The 15756-nt window shown below is 41.6% G+C and overlaps 1 protein-coding gene across 1 annotated transcript in view; it reads left to right on the top strand.

The window, feature by feature from the left end:
• DOCK2 (dedicator of cytokinesis 2) overlaps positions 1-15756 on the top strand; it is a 556464-nt gene that overhangs the window by 526841 nt on the left and 13867 nt on the right. The window contains exons 43-46 of the mRNA XM_015429463.1: positions 5925-6009; positions 7583-7669; positions 7968-8144; positions 8280-8363. Coding sequence (XP_015284949.1) covers positions 5925-6009; positions 7583-7669; positions 7968-8144; positions 8280-8363 — 433 coding nt within the window. The remainder of the gene's footprint in view (positions 1-5924; positions 6010-7582; positions 7670-7967; positions 8145-8279; positions 8364-15756) is intronic.

Below are 15756 nucleotides of genomic sequence, written 5' to 3'. Positions count from 1 at the left end.
ATTCAGCAATGTGACAGAGGAACGATTAGGGGGGGGACGGGCTGCCCTGTCCTTCGCTCTAGTATTTCCCATAAAACTTCTAAGGCCTCATCTTGTGGAATGTTAGTATAGAGAGAGACCACATCAAGAGTGGCAAAAATAACTTCCTCTGTCTGCAACTGTAAATCATTAATGTGATGAAGGAAATCCATAGTATCTCTTAGTTTGTACAAATGGCTTGAGAAAAAGATCTAAATATTGGGCCAGAGGTTCTAAGATGGACTCACATCCTGAAACAATAGGCCTATCTGGGACAGGGATGGTGCCTTTGTGAATCTTTGGTAAAAGGTAAAACTGTGGCACCCTTTCTTCTGAATTTAGGAGGTAATCATATCTGGTTTTATCTATGTAGCCTTCTGTTAAACCGTCCTCCAACATGTTCTGTATCTCCTTCTTAATAATCTTAGATTGATTTTCTTTACTCTTTAGGTAATGAGCTGTATTGTTCAGTTGTCTATATACTTCAGTAATGTACTCTTCCCTGCCCCAGACTACTACTGCCCCACCCTTATCAGCTGGTTTGATAATCCTCCAACATGTTCTGTATCTCCTTCTTAATGATCTTAGATGGATTTTCTTTACTCTTTAGGTAATGAGCTGTATTGTTCAGTTGTCTATATACTTCAGTAATGTACTCTTCCCTGCCCCAGACTACTACTGCCCCACCCTTATCAGCTGGTTTGATAATGATGTCTCTTCTTTGTTCTAACTGTTTCAAGGCTTGATGTTCATTCTTATTCAGATTGTGCCAGACTGGTAGGGCTTTATGTTCCAAACTCTGTATTTCCTCTAGCACCATTTCCTGAAAAGCTAGAAGCCTGGTATTTTTGGTGACTGGATTAAAAGTAGACTTGGTTTTCAAACTGTAAATGTTGGAATCTGGAACTCTATCTTCCGTGTTATGTTTGAAGAAATCAGCTAATCTAATTTTTCTAAACATGTTGTGTATTTCCACCATGAGTTGAAATGTATTGCATGGAGGTGTAGGAACAAAGGACAGGCCTTTACTTAATATTGATAGTTCTAACTCTGTCAGCTGCACCTTAGAGAGATTGACAACTCTCACTTTGCGGCAGTCTTTAACCGTAAGGCGAGCTTTATGCAAACTGAAGAATGCAGGGGATATGAAGGAAAGAGAAATTGCCAGTCCAGAGTAAGTAAGGAAATGGTTAGAGAGCATCTAGCTGCCTTAAATACTGTCAAATCTCCAGGGCCAGATGTTTTGCATCCCAGGGTGCTAAAAGAAATTGCAGATGTTATTTCAGAGCCTCTGGCTCTAATCTTTGAGATGTCCTGGAGTACTGGTGTTGTCTCGGAAGACTGGAAAAGAGCAAATGTTGTCCCTCTCTTCAAGAAAGGAAAAAAGAAATTACAGGCCTGTCAGTTTGACATCAATACCTGGAAAAATTCTAGAGCAGATTATTAAACACTCTGTCTGTGAGCACCTTGAACGGAATGAGTAGCCAGCATGGGTTTTTCAAGATTAAGTCATGCCAGACCACCCTTATCTCCTTTTTTGACAGAGTTACCAAAATGGTTGACTCTGGCAATGCTGTGGATATAGTGTATCTAGATTTTAGTAAAGCTTTCGACAAAGTTTCTCATGATCTCCTTGAGGATAAGCTGGTTAAGTGTGGGCTGGATGGTGCAACTGTTGGATGGATTCATGGTTGGTTGAAAAATCGTACCCAACGAGTGCTTGTAAATGGCTCTGCATCTACATGGAGGGAGGTCTCGAGTGGAGTGCCGCAGGGCTCGGTCCTAGGCCCGGTGTTGTTCAATGTTTTTATAAATGACCTGGAGGAAGACATAGAGGGGATGCTTATCAAATTTGCAGATGACATGAAGCTGGGTGGGATTGCTAATTCTGAAGAAGACAGAGTCAGGATTCAAAAGGATCTAGATAGGCTAGAACAGTGGGCTGAGACAAAGAAAATGAATTTCAATAGAGATAAATGCAAAGTCCTACACTTAGGTACAAAAAATCAAAGGCATAGATATAGAATGGGAGGGACTTGGCTTGACAGCAGCACATGTGAAAGGGATCTAGGTGTTCTGGTTGATCACAAGCTAAACATGAGCCTGCAGTGCAATGTGACTGCAAAGAAAGCTAATGCAATCTTAGGATGCATTAACGGAAGCATTGTGTCCAGATCAAGGGAGGTGGTAGTTCCGCTGTATTCTGCTATGCCAGGCCCCACCTGGAGTACTATATCCAGGTTTGGGCACCACATTTTAGGAAGGGTGTTTGACAAGCTTGAGCGTGTCCAGAAGAGGGCAACCAGGATGGTGAGAGGGTTGGAATCCAAGTCTTATGAGGAAAGGCTGAAAGAGCTGGGTATGTTAATGCATCCTAAGATTGCATTAGCTTTCTTCTCAGCCCACTGAGACGTTTTAAAAGGACATCTGAGCTTCTCACTCCTACCTCTTTTGCTGTGGACTACACTGTCCTATTAAAACATTCTCGGGGGAGGGGAGGCTTCCAACTGCCAGCTTGAGAAAGACTGACTGGCTGAGAGTGTGAGAGAGAAGCACAGAGAGATAATGGGTGGGTGAAGAGGGGAGGAAGCAACAGCAGAACTGGACCTGGGATTGGATAGAATTCCTTGCTGCTATTCGCCCATCTCCAATGCTGTTTTTCCTGCAGTATTAATGGTTAAATAGCAGGGTGATGTTTTAAAAGGACATCTGAGCTTGCAACTGCAAAGCCTTGCAAGTGGGAGAGAAGGATCATTCTCACCCCAATCTCTGTAGCTGTGGGCTCCACTGTCCTTTAAAACCATTCTCTCTAGTTTCTAACTGCTTCTTCCCCCAGCCTGGGCACTGCTTCTTCCCACTGCTTCTCTCTTCTGACTGACTAGAAGCCAGAGGGAAGTTATAAAAGGACAGCTGAGGCATCGTTAATGGATGGGTGGGCCCAGTGACTGAGAGGTAGGGGCCAGGTGGAGAGGAGGCAGATTTTCCTCCAACCAGTGTCAGTTTGTACACACTACCTTTCAAAATGTTCCTTAGCAACTCTGACAAAGAAAGCTGTGGTGCTGTGGGTGAATGTGGGCTCATCTCAAGCTGAAGAAGACTGGAGCCCTGCAACCACACAATTCTCCATGCCAAGGCAAGAGACTGAACAAGCAAAGGTGCCTCAGGCTGATCCACTGATGAACCAATGGCCATTTAAACAGCTGCTTTTGGCAAGGGCACTCAGAAAAGAGAGGGGTACAGGATATTTGTAGCACCTCAAGACCTGCAGTGCCCAGTAAGACAATCTTTGAAATCTCACCTCACATGAACGAAGTGATTGTAATTTCCAGGCAAACTGCTCTTTGAAGCCACCTTCAGTCAGCTGGCTGACTATGCACAAGGGAACTGAGCAAGGCTAGATGGCTCTCCTTCCAGTGTTCAATAAAGAAAAAGAAAAAGGGGGGAAGGGAAATAGGGAAAAGTGGGCTCCAAGTGTCACTCCCTTTCCTTCACAGAAGGCTGTCACAGAGCTGCCCTCCTCCCTCCCTGAACAATGGAAAGAATATCTGCCTTTTTTGTCAGAAACAACAATCCCTCATTAGTAACATTCAGAACAATACAATGCCAACCTCACAAAAGAGGATGCCCTGCCAAAAGAAAATCTAAAAAGCTAACAAATCGGTTACTGCAAAAAAAGCCATTTAAACAGTAACCAACTATACTATGAAAAAGACATTAATAATACACAACTTTTTTTGTGGATTCCCACGTGTGTAGTACAATTGGGGTAACATTGGCTATACAGAACCTTCACATTCACAGGCTGTTTACAGTGAATACAAATTGCTGCTGCTTGTGGTGGTGGGGACAACAGAGGAGGGCCATTGCCGTTTTGTTTTGCTTTGCTTGTGGACAACTGATTGGCCACTGTGTGGAACAGGATGGTGTTCAGTGCACCCTGTGCTAACTGGGAAGGTTTTATCAGATTCAAACTGGTGACTTTTTGATCAGTCTGTTTCATGGCGAAAGCAGTGCATGTTCTGTTTGAGCTCCCTGAAGGTGCCAAATTTGAATGATATGATGTAGTACTAACTTCCAAATCGAAAAATTATTATCTTCCCTGAGACATCTGGTTGAGCTTCAACTAGGACATGGCTTAATCCTCCTGAGTTCCCTGCTCATTCTAAGAAAAGCTGTGGGCAAGACATCAACATTTCATCTGTTGCTGTATAGGCTTCTTGGGAATATAGCTGTGGGGTGTCAGGAAGAGCTTCTGCACTTCTGTACTACTGTACCATTGGTGCCTTTGTTTTGCCATTGGTGGCTTTCTTGAAAATAGAGATTCATTTCTATAAACAAAACTTTTTGAAGCCTCAATTGAGATGTTTGTGCTAGCTATGATTATTCTTTCTTGGATGTTAAAGCTGGTTAGTGTTATTTTTGTTGTTACCTGGTCTTACAGTATCATTGAATAATGCTGGTCCTGATAGTTTGGCATCAAATTCAATTAGACATCTTTGCAAAGGTTGCCTATGCTTTGCAAACCACAGTTGTTTTATTGCTTCCTTCTTCTGAGCAGTAAGATTGCTGCGCTGTAAGTAGAATTGTCACAGGAGTTGATCTTGTTATGTCTGCAAAGTGGTTAAAATATCACATGGATCAGCAAGGAAAATATCATCTGCTTCACCAGGTCATTTACAGCTAGCTGTAAAACATAGTGCTTTATGTGTGTCCATCAAAAATAAATAAAATAAAGGAGGGTGGGTTGGTATATTGAAAACCATAAGAAGCAGTATCTGCAGAGTGAGATTTCAAGCAAATTGTCATTCAAGGTGGTTGGATGGGCTTTCTTGCGCCTTTGACTGTAGAAACTTCTGTTGGCTGCTATGGATTTTCATATAATACTTTTTAATGAGTACCACCAGTTTACTTTTTCCCATCGGTTTTATTTTAAAACTTTGACATAAAAGCCCTTACTTATATGAACATGTGCTTGAAGCAATAGGGCATCTTTTTGCCAGTTTACTACTGTCAGGTTGTATTTATTGCAGGATTAGAAGCAGCATACTATAGACAATGCAGAACAGAAAAATGATGTGGTCATTTTTGTGGGACTGGACTTGTAAAAGGTTCATCCTGCTGTTGCTAGCCCTGTGTAACCTTGATATCCTGGGGAGCCACACCTTTCAGTCTAAGTTTGAGGACATGTGTGAATATGATTATAGAGTGTTACCCTTGTAATCTGAATTTCAAGAACTCAAAAGAAAAATCAGTAATTTAGAAGCACATTTGACTGAATATCAGATTCACCCTTGGGGAACTTAAGGGACCAGGGCAGGCTCTTCCCACCTCTCTCTAGCCTCAAGAATCGTTGAGTTTCTCAGGAACTTGCTTGTTGTTGGCAGTGGCTTTGGGGACTAAAAGCATTTTCAGACCCAGAGCCGCCCCTGATCACCTTGGCTGTAGTCCCCATTCCACACTAGGTCTGCTGCTGCGATGAAAGATGGTGGCTTTTGGGAAGTGAGCACAGTTGCCCTGATTCATCATCCACCCAAGGAATGGCTCTGCTGAAGGTGCAGAAAGGGGAAATCAAAACGATCAAGGAGTACCTTCCTTACAAGGATGAGTTCAGTGCTTTACAGTTTAGGGGAAAAAACCAGATGAATAGTACATAATTACCTTATAGAATACAGTAACACAAGATGTAGTTTGCTCGTTTAGGGTTCTGTAAAAGAGGCCTAGACAGTTCATGGAAGAAAGGCCCACCAAAGGCCTTTGGCCTCTAGGCTTTCAAGAGGCATCTGGTTGGCCACTGTTATACACAGAATGCTGGATTAAATGGATCTTTGCTCTTATCCTGGAAGGCTGTTTTTATTTTGTTTTGCAACTGTAATATGATTGAAATGTTTTGTAACATTTATTTTTAGCTTTTATAAATCTAACTATGTGCAAAGATTCCACTATTCGAGACCAGTGAAGAAAGGATCTGTCGATCCAGAAAACGAATTTGCTGTAAGTATTTTTTCAGTAATGCTTTTATAAATGATTAGTCATTTAGAGGTGATATATGTGAGGACTCATATGGACTGGATCAGGTATTAACAGATGTAAAATTGGGATGAATGTATGTACTATGTGTCCTTCGAAGAATTGGAGGATGCCTCACTAGAATGATCATGACTAAGGGAATCAGGTCTTTTAAAAAGTATTGGTGCCACGGGAGCCTAGGGGTACTTCAACCCCACTATCTCTAGGTAACATTTATCCAGGACTGTGTCTGAAAAGTAGGCGTTTCTCCAGGCCATGTGGAGTGCTGACACAAGAGACAAAGGTGGAAGCTGTAGAAAGGATGGCCAGTGTTTGGCCAGCCAGTCACTATTCTTTTAAAATAGGGTTGCCACCCCCCAGTCCAGGCGGGGGTTCCCCTGCTTTTGTGGGCTCCTCTCTGCTGCCAGCCAGCTGGCTGGCAGGGAGAAACCCCACATGAAAATGCCCCCAAATGTGGCACAATAGCATCACACGGAAGTGACATCATCGCACTGCCAACATGCTAGGTTTTGGGCAAAACTCTATGGTAAAATCAGGCTTAAACCATAAAGTTTTGCTGAAAAACTAGAGCAGTGCTGCACAACATTGGTGGCACAATGACGTCACTTCCGGTAATGGGTTATTTTCGCAGGATTTGCGGCAAGGGATTAGGTCAGCCTTGGGCTGTTAGTGGGGAGCAAAGGCCAAAGCAGAGGGTTGGCCTTGGCAGTGGCAGGTTTGTGCAGGCAAGAAACCGGAAATGATGAGTACCTTACGGCAATTCCAGTTAGGGAATACCAATATCCTGAAGCAAGGCCTAACTTTCATCCCATTTGAATGAATTATTATGGAGAAGATGAAATAGGTCACATCTCTGAAAGTCTAAGCCACCCTTTGTTGCGCTCTCCCTGTAGACTCTGCTCTACTGCTGACTTGCTTCCTAGGTAAGCTGAGTGTTTAAAAACAAGGCTGAAGTGATTCATAGGATTTAAACTGTCAAAAATAAAATATCAGAAGCAGCCTTGTGGTCAGAAAGAGAATGAGAGATCTGGGGGAAAAGATTATATTCCCATAAATTGTTCAGTGTTAAAATAGATTATTTCTGTAGGCTTAAAAATTCTGTAAGATGTTCCTTTTTTAAATGATGTGTCTTTTATACATTATTGTCTGAAGCCTTAGAGCTATAATTATATATCTAAACCAGATGGAATAACAAATGGTGTGTTGCCTATATTGTGGGATGAACCTTTTACACCAAATTACCCTGGTTCAAGTCTAATATTTTGTTCACTTTGCGACACTGCTTCTTCAGTTTTTACATCTCCCTTGCACTGGCATATTGCACAACAATGTCCTTGTTTAGTCTTGGATCACCACCACCACCACCACCACCATCTTTCTCTTCTGGGTAGTTTTGTTGTTATTGTTTAGTTGTTTCTGTCACATTGTGTCAGAAAAATAGCTCCATGTTATTATTTAATGCATAATTCGAATAAGCCCTTAATGTTATACAATACAGTTTTAACTTTTCTGTATTCCCCCGAATGTCTTTTAATAGTCAATGTGGATTGAGAGAACTTCATTTGTCACGGCTTACAAACTGCCTGGAATTCTGCGTTGGTTTGAGGTTGTCTCTATGTCACAGGTGGGTCTTAAAATTCTGATTATTTTTAATACATAGATTGTAAAGTCCCAATTTAGACCGCAAAATCCCAATTTCAGTGGAAGTTTTACAAAGCATTGTATTTACCAGTGAATTTATTCTGTGTACCTAAAATGGCAACACAATGTTATTTGATCATTGATTGTTGCTGGATGAAGTAATTCTGATGAAGTAATATTCCATTTGCCACTATATTAATGTAGGGTTATCTCAGGTTTTCAAGAGGATAGTGAAGAAAGTTTCAAATGGAACATAGGATATTCTTTATTTCCCCCCATAGACTTCAATTAGTCCTTTGGAGAATGCCATAGAAACAATGTCAATGACCAATGAAAAGATTCTGATGATCATTAATCAGTACCAGAGTGACGAGAATCTCCCAATTAACCCACTCTCTATGCTTCTGAATGGAATAGTTGACCCAGCAGTTATGGGAGGATTTGCTAAATACGAGACGGTAAGAATTTTAATTGTTATTTTAAAAAGTCAAATAATCATTTGATTGCATTATATCAACAACACGATCCTGGAAACAGTACTGAATGTTTTAAAATTAGGGACAAAAATCGAATTAACTGTTTTCTGCTTTCAGGCTTTCTTCACAGATGAATACATCAGGGACCATCCTGAGAATTTGGAGAAACTAAATAGACTCAAAGACTTGATCGCTTGGCAGGTAATACAAATGTTGGACTCAATTTGAAGATGTTTTCTGCCCTTTCCTCCCCATAAATTTACTTGCTGATTTTGTTTCCAATGGAACAGCATAATGCTATTTGAAATGTATTATTTGGATAGGCTTTCCTATGCTAATAATATAACACAAGTGTGCCTGGAGAATGGAATTTCATTATATATGGAGGGCTGGATTTTGTACCAACCCTTTCCATTACTACACATGTTCCAATTCATACAATCCTAAACCTAGGGCCACATACATGTAGGGGACGTGACAAGCCTACCAGGCACCCTTTCTGTGTAGCGGATCTTCGTTGTTACTGCCTTGCGGGAGCTCGTGCCCGGCCCAATTATTTAGAATAATTTGGTCTCTAACTGCGTTGCCTCAGGGCATTCCAAGTGCTAGAGAACTGGCTATAGGCTGTGAGGCATTTGTGAGTTATTTTGTAGATAAAGTCTTGTCACTTTGCCGTGATCTTCCAGCCTTTTTTGAACACTAGGCAAGGATACCTTCTGGCGCCCCCCCCCCCGCGCCAGAAAGTATCCTTGTGCCTGGAAGGCAAGTAAGCTATGCTGCCATTGGGGGGGGGCGATGAGAGTCAAGGATGCTGGATGCGTCACATGTGGGGCATGGATGGAAACCCCGTCTGGGGCAGCAGCAGCGGGATGGGGAGGGCGTGGATCCCTGGGGCCCTTCCTCCCCCTCCTCCATCAGAAGTGACTCGTCTGGAAGCAAACAGCCGCGCAGACCCCCCCCACACGTGCAGACCCTCCCTGAGACCAGCCGACCCCTAATTCATCATGCAGCAGCCAAATCGCCGGCTCAGAACTTTAATGCCAGCAGCTCACAAAGTAGACTTTTTGCTCACCAGACGCCCCCCCCACCCCCGCCTTGACAGCACTTTTGCTTCTCAGGCTTGATGCCGGCAGCCTGATGGAAGCCTCCCCCCCACAGACCCTCCCACCGGCGCAGACCCTCCCCCCACTCCAGCAGCTCACAAACTTACCTTCCCTGAGGGCTGGGCTGGCTAGTGGCTGGCTGGGGCTGCTGCCGGCGTCGGCGAGTGTGACTATGGAAATCACGCTGGCTGGCTCAGAGGGTGGCAGGGGCGAATTGGCGATGGGCGCAGGCGCAGCAGCCAGTGGACCTATGGGCGAGCTGTGCCTGAGTAACTTGGGGCAGGCAGGCAGGCTTTGGGCAGGACGGGGGGGGCTTGGGGGGGCGGCAGGGCAGTTGGCACCCTGGATGGGCCAGTGCCCTAGGCCAGACACTAGCTGGCCTAGTGATAGAGCCGGCCGTGCTTCCAGCCACACTTGATACAATAAGGGAACTGGCAGCCCCTTGGCCGTCTTCAGGTCCAGTGTTGGACCATTTCAGTCTGCTCACCCTGGAAGAAGTTGACAGGACCCTCGCTGCTGTGAAGCCCACTACATGCCTCCTCAATCCTTGCTGATCATGGTGGTGAAAGCCTGCAGAGATGAGGTGTGGACTCCTCTGACGGAGATTATCAATCTGTCCCTATCATTGGGAACCTTCCCAGAGAGATTGAAGGAGGCTGTGGTCTGCCTCCTCCTAAAAAAACCTTCTTTGGACCCTATGGTCCTTACAAATTATTGCCCAGTATCTAATCTACCGTTCCTGGGTAAGGTAGTGGAGAAAGTAGTGGCAACACAGTTTATCCCTTTATCCCTTCCACTTCGGTTTTTGCCCTGCCCATGGGATGGAAATGGTGTTAGTCACCTTAGTGGATGATCTTCTGAGACACCTGGATCAAGGCGGATCGGTCCTGCTGATACTTCTTGATCTGTTGGCAGCGTTCAGTGTGATTGACTACGATCTATTGACCCACCGCCTTGCCGATGTGGGGATAAGGGGGCTTGCCTTGCAGTGGCTGATGTCTTTTCTCCATGGTCGGCGACAGAGGGTGGCACTTGGGGGGAATTTCCCCCCCAAAATAATTTTTATTTTCAAGACAAACAAACATAAAATGGGTACATTAACACATATTTTTTCCTATTAGTCTACTTCATACATAATCTAAAACTATGTAAATTTTCCACATATATATAATAATTTGCAAGGATATAGATATATAAATTTTATTTTGTACTAATTTACCCTTTGTCTAAGTATTTTAGTATAATCTTCCATTAACTATATATGGTTATATGATTCTTATTTTCTTCTAGTTGGATTATCTAAATCTCTCTCTCTCTCTCTCTCTCTCTCTCTCTCTCTCTCTCTCTCAGCTCATTTTTAGTCCATCTTTAAGATCTTACTCCATTACAAGTCTCTAGATTTCACTCAGAAGTTGTAGCTTTCCAATCCTTCCTTCCTTTTTCTTTTTTTTTCTGGTCTCACTTTTTAAGTTTTAAAGTCTTAATTCTGTGTCTTTTTCCTTTATAGGTATAGAATTTGTTTTCTGGGAATAGCCATCTGTAGTCAATTCTTGAAGTGGTTTGAAATTCCATAAATTGCTTTTCTCTCTCTCTCTGGGTTGGTGTATAAATCAATGTTTTGAGGGCTTCATCAGTATAGAGTTTCATCTTTATAGACTCTCAGGTGAACTTCTACAAAAGTTTTATTCCTCTTTGGAGGTGCTGGTTTCATTTTGTAGACCGTATCAGTTAGATTATAGGTTTCTTCTATATCATCTATATAGAAGTGTCCTTGTTTCTCCTCCTTCCATTGTGGTTGGCCTTCCTCTATCTTGCTTGATGTTTGTTGTTGCAATAGATCCATTTTGTCTTGCTTAGAGGCAAAACGTTCTTTCACTGCTGTGTTTACAGCAGCAATAATCGAGTTTTGCATTAAAATCTTGAGGTCTTGAAATGAAGATACAACCTCTGACATCATAAGTTGTGATCTATCTGTGTCATCCATTTTTAATACCATATGTTAAAACCAAAGAATCTCAAGGTTCTTTTTCTGCACAATTTTAGAAATCATACCCACTGATATTTACAAAACATAGCTGTTTTAGTCATATTAGAGACAGAGTTCAAGAATCTTATCAATTGGTTACATTACAGAAGAAGACAATCAAAACAAAATGTACTTTACAGTTGAACAAACATAAACATAAGATGTTGTGAGAATATAATATAATATAATGTATAAAGAGTTCAGGATAAGATCCAGTTCTCCTTTCTTCCTTTTAAAAAACCCTCCAAATGTTGGAAATGTAAGAAACATGAGGGCTCATTTTATCATATGTGGTGGACATGCGAAAAGGCTGTGGATTTTTGGACGAAAATCCACAATGAAATACAAAAAATATTGAAATGCTCTTTTAAAAAGACACCAGAAATTCTGATTTTGGGACTTAAAATGGAAGAAGTTAAGGTAACAAAAAAGACTCTACTCTGGTACTTAATAACAACAGCAAGAATGATTTATGCACAATATTGGAAAATAGACAAAGTGCCAGAGATAGAAGACTGGATACAAAAAGTTCTGTTCATGGCAGAGATGGATAAAATCACAAGAAAATTAAACAACAGAGAAGACGAAGAGTTTTTGGAAGAATGGAAGGACTTTAAAACATATTTGGAAAAGAACTGGGATGTGAAGCAAAGTTTACTGTATTTAGAACAATATTAAACCAACTGATTGTTATCTAAAGATTTTAATGTTAAGAAAAATGAGAATATTTAAATGTTAAGAAAAATGAGAATATTTAATGTTATACTGAAAAAAGAGATAAAAAGGGGAAAGCATTGTGGGAAGCCGAGGAGGGGGGGAGGTATTGGGAATAGGGTGAATGAAATGTAATGGAAACTATTAAGTGTGTTAGCTATATGAATTCTCAATGAATGAAAAAATAAAAATTTTGTTAACCAAAAAAAAACAACCCCTCCAATTATTAAAGTATAATTGCTTATATTCATTTTTAAAATGGAGGTAAATCTTTATAAGGTCCTGCTATTATTCCAGATTCTTTGCTTATAGCTCCAGACAAAAGGAAGAGAAAAAGGGACTATATATTTCTAGATCACCAAAGTCCAAAAACAGCTAAAGCCAATTCTTCTCCAATTTTTTAATATAATTTTTTTATTGCTTTTATGCTAAAAACTACAAAGAAATAATAAGGTAGGGGTACTACAAACTAAGGAAGAAAGGAAAGAAACCACTAAAAACCCAAGTGGCAAAGGTCAATTAGCTTACAAATGCTTAAATTGTTATTTCTCTTACAATATTGCTTTTTTTTAAAAGAGAAGTTGAGGCTTATCTTAACATTAACATATTACACACGATAAAAGGTAAAAACACTTATGCTTTTGTCTAATAGGAATATATCAAAGTTGCTAAAATGTACTTAAGACACAGAATCCATTCGCTTATTTTTGCTTATAGGTTCCACTGAGATCATAGTCTTATTCGGGATTTACAATTTTTGGAGCTAATGCCCCTAATTCTAGTTCAGATTCTTCTTCTGTAGAGCTTGGAGGTAATTCTTCAATACTTTCCAGAACGCCTTCTTCTTCAGTAACATTGTCTTCCTCTGCTGTTCCTTGTTTCTTTTCAGTTTTTTGAAACTGTTCCATAGATGCTTTTACTTTTATAAGAAAGTTTATTTTTGCTTTCTTATTTTTTTATTTAAAGGTGTCTCCTTTGGCTGTATTCTCTGCTTTGTTAGAAGTTTCTTGAGGTTGCTTGTAGAGAGTTTCAATTTTGTTGTTCAAAGTAATCATTTGGTCCAGCAGAGGGCGCAGTGCATTAGCAATCATGATGGGAAAGTCTATGGTCATTTCCGTTCTTATGACCTGGGCTGCAAGACTAGCACTTCCAGAAGAAGGTCTGAGCTTCGGCGCCATTTTTCCCCCAGACATCGACAAAATTCTTTATGTTTAGGGAAATTTCTTTAAAGTCTCTGTGAGCTCTTTAGAGATTTGCTTATAAGTCAGATATATTCCGCTTTAGCAGGTAATGGCCAGTCTAGTCCAGTTACCTTTATTGGCATGTAACCCTGGCAAACCTATATACAAAAAAAAAAAAATAACAACAACCACAGCATAGAATAATGCTTGCAAAATACAGAAACAAGGAATTACCAAACAAGTATACCCATCAATTAAATAAAGGGCTAATAGAAATGGCACCAATTTACCACAAGGTAATGGCTTATTTTCTCCAATTTTTTATTCCACAGGGAAAATTATTACAGTATCAGACAAAAGCCTTCTCTTTACTTTTTTGCCAAGAAGGCCATTTAAAAATCACTTGAAGTTCTTTTTGTGGCCACTGCTGAAGGAAGGGAGGTGGGACTGGAAAGAATTCTTCACCCCTCCATTCCTTTCTCCTTTGAAACTTTAAAGGGGCTTTATCATTAAGTAGGTAAATTCTCTGTTGTTGCTTTTAAGCATACTCATGGTGGTGTTTTTCATCTATGTTATGGATGAGGTTCCAGTTTCTTCCCCTCCAGGGTAGTCACAACTCGGTCGGCTCCTGCGTTGGGGTGCTCTCAGACTTCCACCCGCTTGCTGCTGCACATGAGGGATCCAAGTCAAGCCCCTTGCAATGAGCTTCTCTTTGAGAAGCTCATTGGAGTTCGGGATCCCCTGAACCTCTCTAAAAGAGCTGCCGATCACATGGGAGCTCTCCCCGGTGTGACCATTGTCATTGAGCCAAAGCCCTGTCCTCCGGCACTCCAGGGAAATTATCTCAGTGACACCTGCTAGAATGTGGTGTGCCACAGGGGTCAATTCTCTCCCCAATCTTTTTAATATCTACAGGCGCCCCCTCATCCAGATTATCTGGAGGTATGAGCTAGGTTGTCACCAATACACGGACGACACCCAGCTCTATCTACTGATGGATGGCCACCCGGACTCTGCCCCAGAAAATCTGAACAGGGCATTACAAGCCTTGGCTGGTTGGTTGTATCAGAGAAGACTGAAATTGAATCCATCAAAAACAGAGGTCCTGTACCTGAGTCGCAGGTGATTGGAATCGGGGATCGGGCTTCCAACCTTTGACGGGGCCCTATTGGCACTGGAGCCAGTGAAGAGCCTGGGGCTATTTCTGGATGCCCCACAAACTATGGAAGCCCAGGTTGCCACCACTGCCAGGTCTGCCTTTTTCCATTTGAGACAGATCAGACAGTTGGCCCCATATCTCACTCCCCAGATTAGATTATTGTGATTCTCTCTCTGTGGGGCACCTTTAGGCAACAAAAATCACTTTAAATTTTTTTTAGTAAAAGAGAGCTGAAGCTGGCCAGTAGTGCCAGAGAATAGAGTGGCACGGGTACTGATGTTGCTGCCTGTGTGGGCCCACATCTGCCTGGTGCTGTGTGAACTGCATGGGCTGCCTATTGAGTACTGGATCCATTTCAAGGTGTTGATGCTTACCTTTAAAACCCTATACAGCCAGGGGCCCACATATTTGCAAGACTGCCTCTCCCTCTATGAGCCCCGAAGGGCTTTACGATCTGCCAATCAACATCTTCTGATGGTCCCTGGCCCCAGGGATGTCCATCTTGCCTTGACTAGGGCCAGGACCTTTTCAGCCCTGGCCCTTACCTGGTGGAATGAGCTCCCATATGAGATCAGGGCTCTGTGGGACATTTTACAGTTCCACAGGGCCTGCAGGGTTTTAACTAGGCAATGGATGTCCCTCCTTCTTTACTGGGCCTCCACTCAGCAGGTCAGAACTGCAGACCAGATATGTCATCTGTGAGGTCTTAATTTTAATTGACAACTGCACCAGATAAAGGTTATTGTGGTATTTTACTAGTGTTTTAATTGTGTTAATCTTTGTATATTGTATTTTTATCAAATAGAATAAATAAATTAATTAATTAATATTAAAGTGTATATATTCATTTGTATTTTTTGTATTTTAAGCATTTTATTCATTTTGCTCAACCTCCCTCCCCCAAGCTTTTGGTTGTCTATTTTTGGGGGGGTAGTTTCCCCCCATTTTTTTGGTTGCTACTGTTACCCTCTTGCACATAATCTTTAATGAAGATGATGAGAAGGGGGCTGTGTCATTGATGAAGCCACACATGGGGTAACAAGCATCTAGTTTGTTAGCTAACATAACATGGTTGTGTTCAGATTTTGGAGAAAACAGTCCTCTCTGGTTCCTTTGCTATTAGAAGCTGCTACAGCAGAGGAGTAAAAGAAAAACTCAAATCTCCTGGAAGTATCACTTCTATTTTTATTTTCTTATCAAAACACTTTATGTTGTGACAAAACTACATGAGGAATGTAGCATGATAGTAAACCTTCATTTCCATGAGCTCAGTGTTTATTGCTGCCTGTCTGTTCCTGAGTAAGCCGTAGTAATTGTCAGTTCCTTCCTCCCTTCTGACATGTGAATCAACAACAAATACGGATTGCTGTGGAAAAACTAACTAAAATGTCTATGTTGTGGGTGCTGTAAA

Source organism: Gekko japonicus, unplaced genomic scaffold (genome assembly GCF_001447785.1).
Source record: "Gekko japonicus isolate JY-2015 unplaced genomic scaffold, Gekko_japonicus_V1.1 scaffold212, whole genome shotgun sequence".
NCBI classification, from domain to species: domain Eukaryota; kingdom Metazoa; phylum Chordata; class Lepidosauria; order Squamata; family Gekkonidae; genus Gekko; species Gekko japonicus.
The sequence above is the reverse complement of the archived record's forward strand: the minus strand, read 5'-3'. Positions and strand labels throughout refer to the sequence as shown.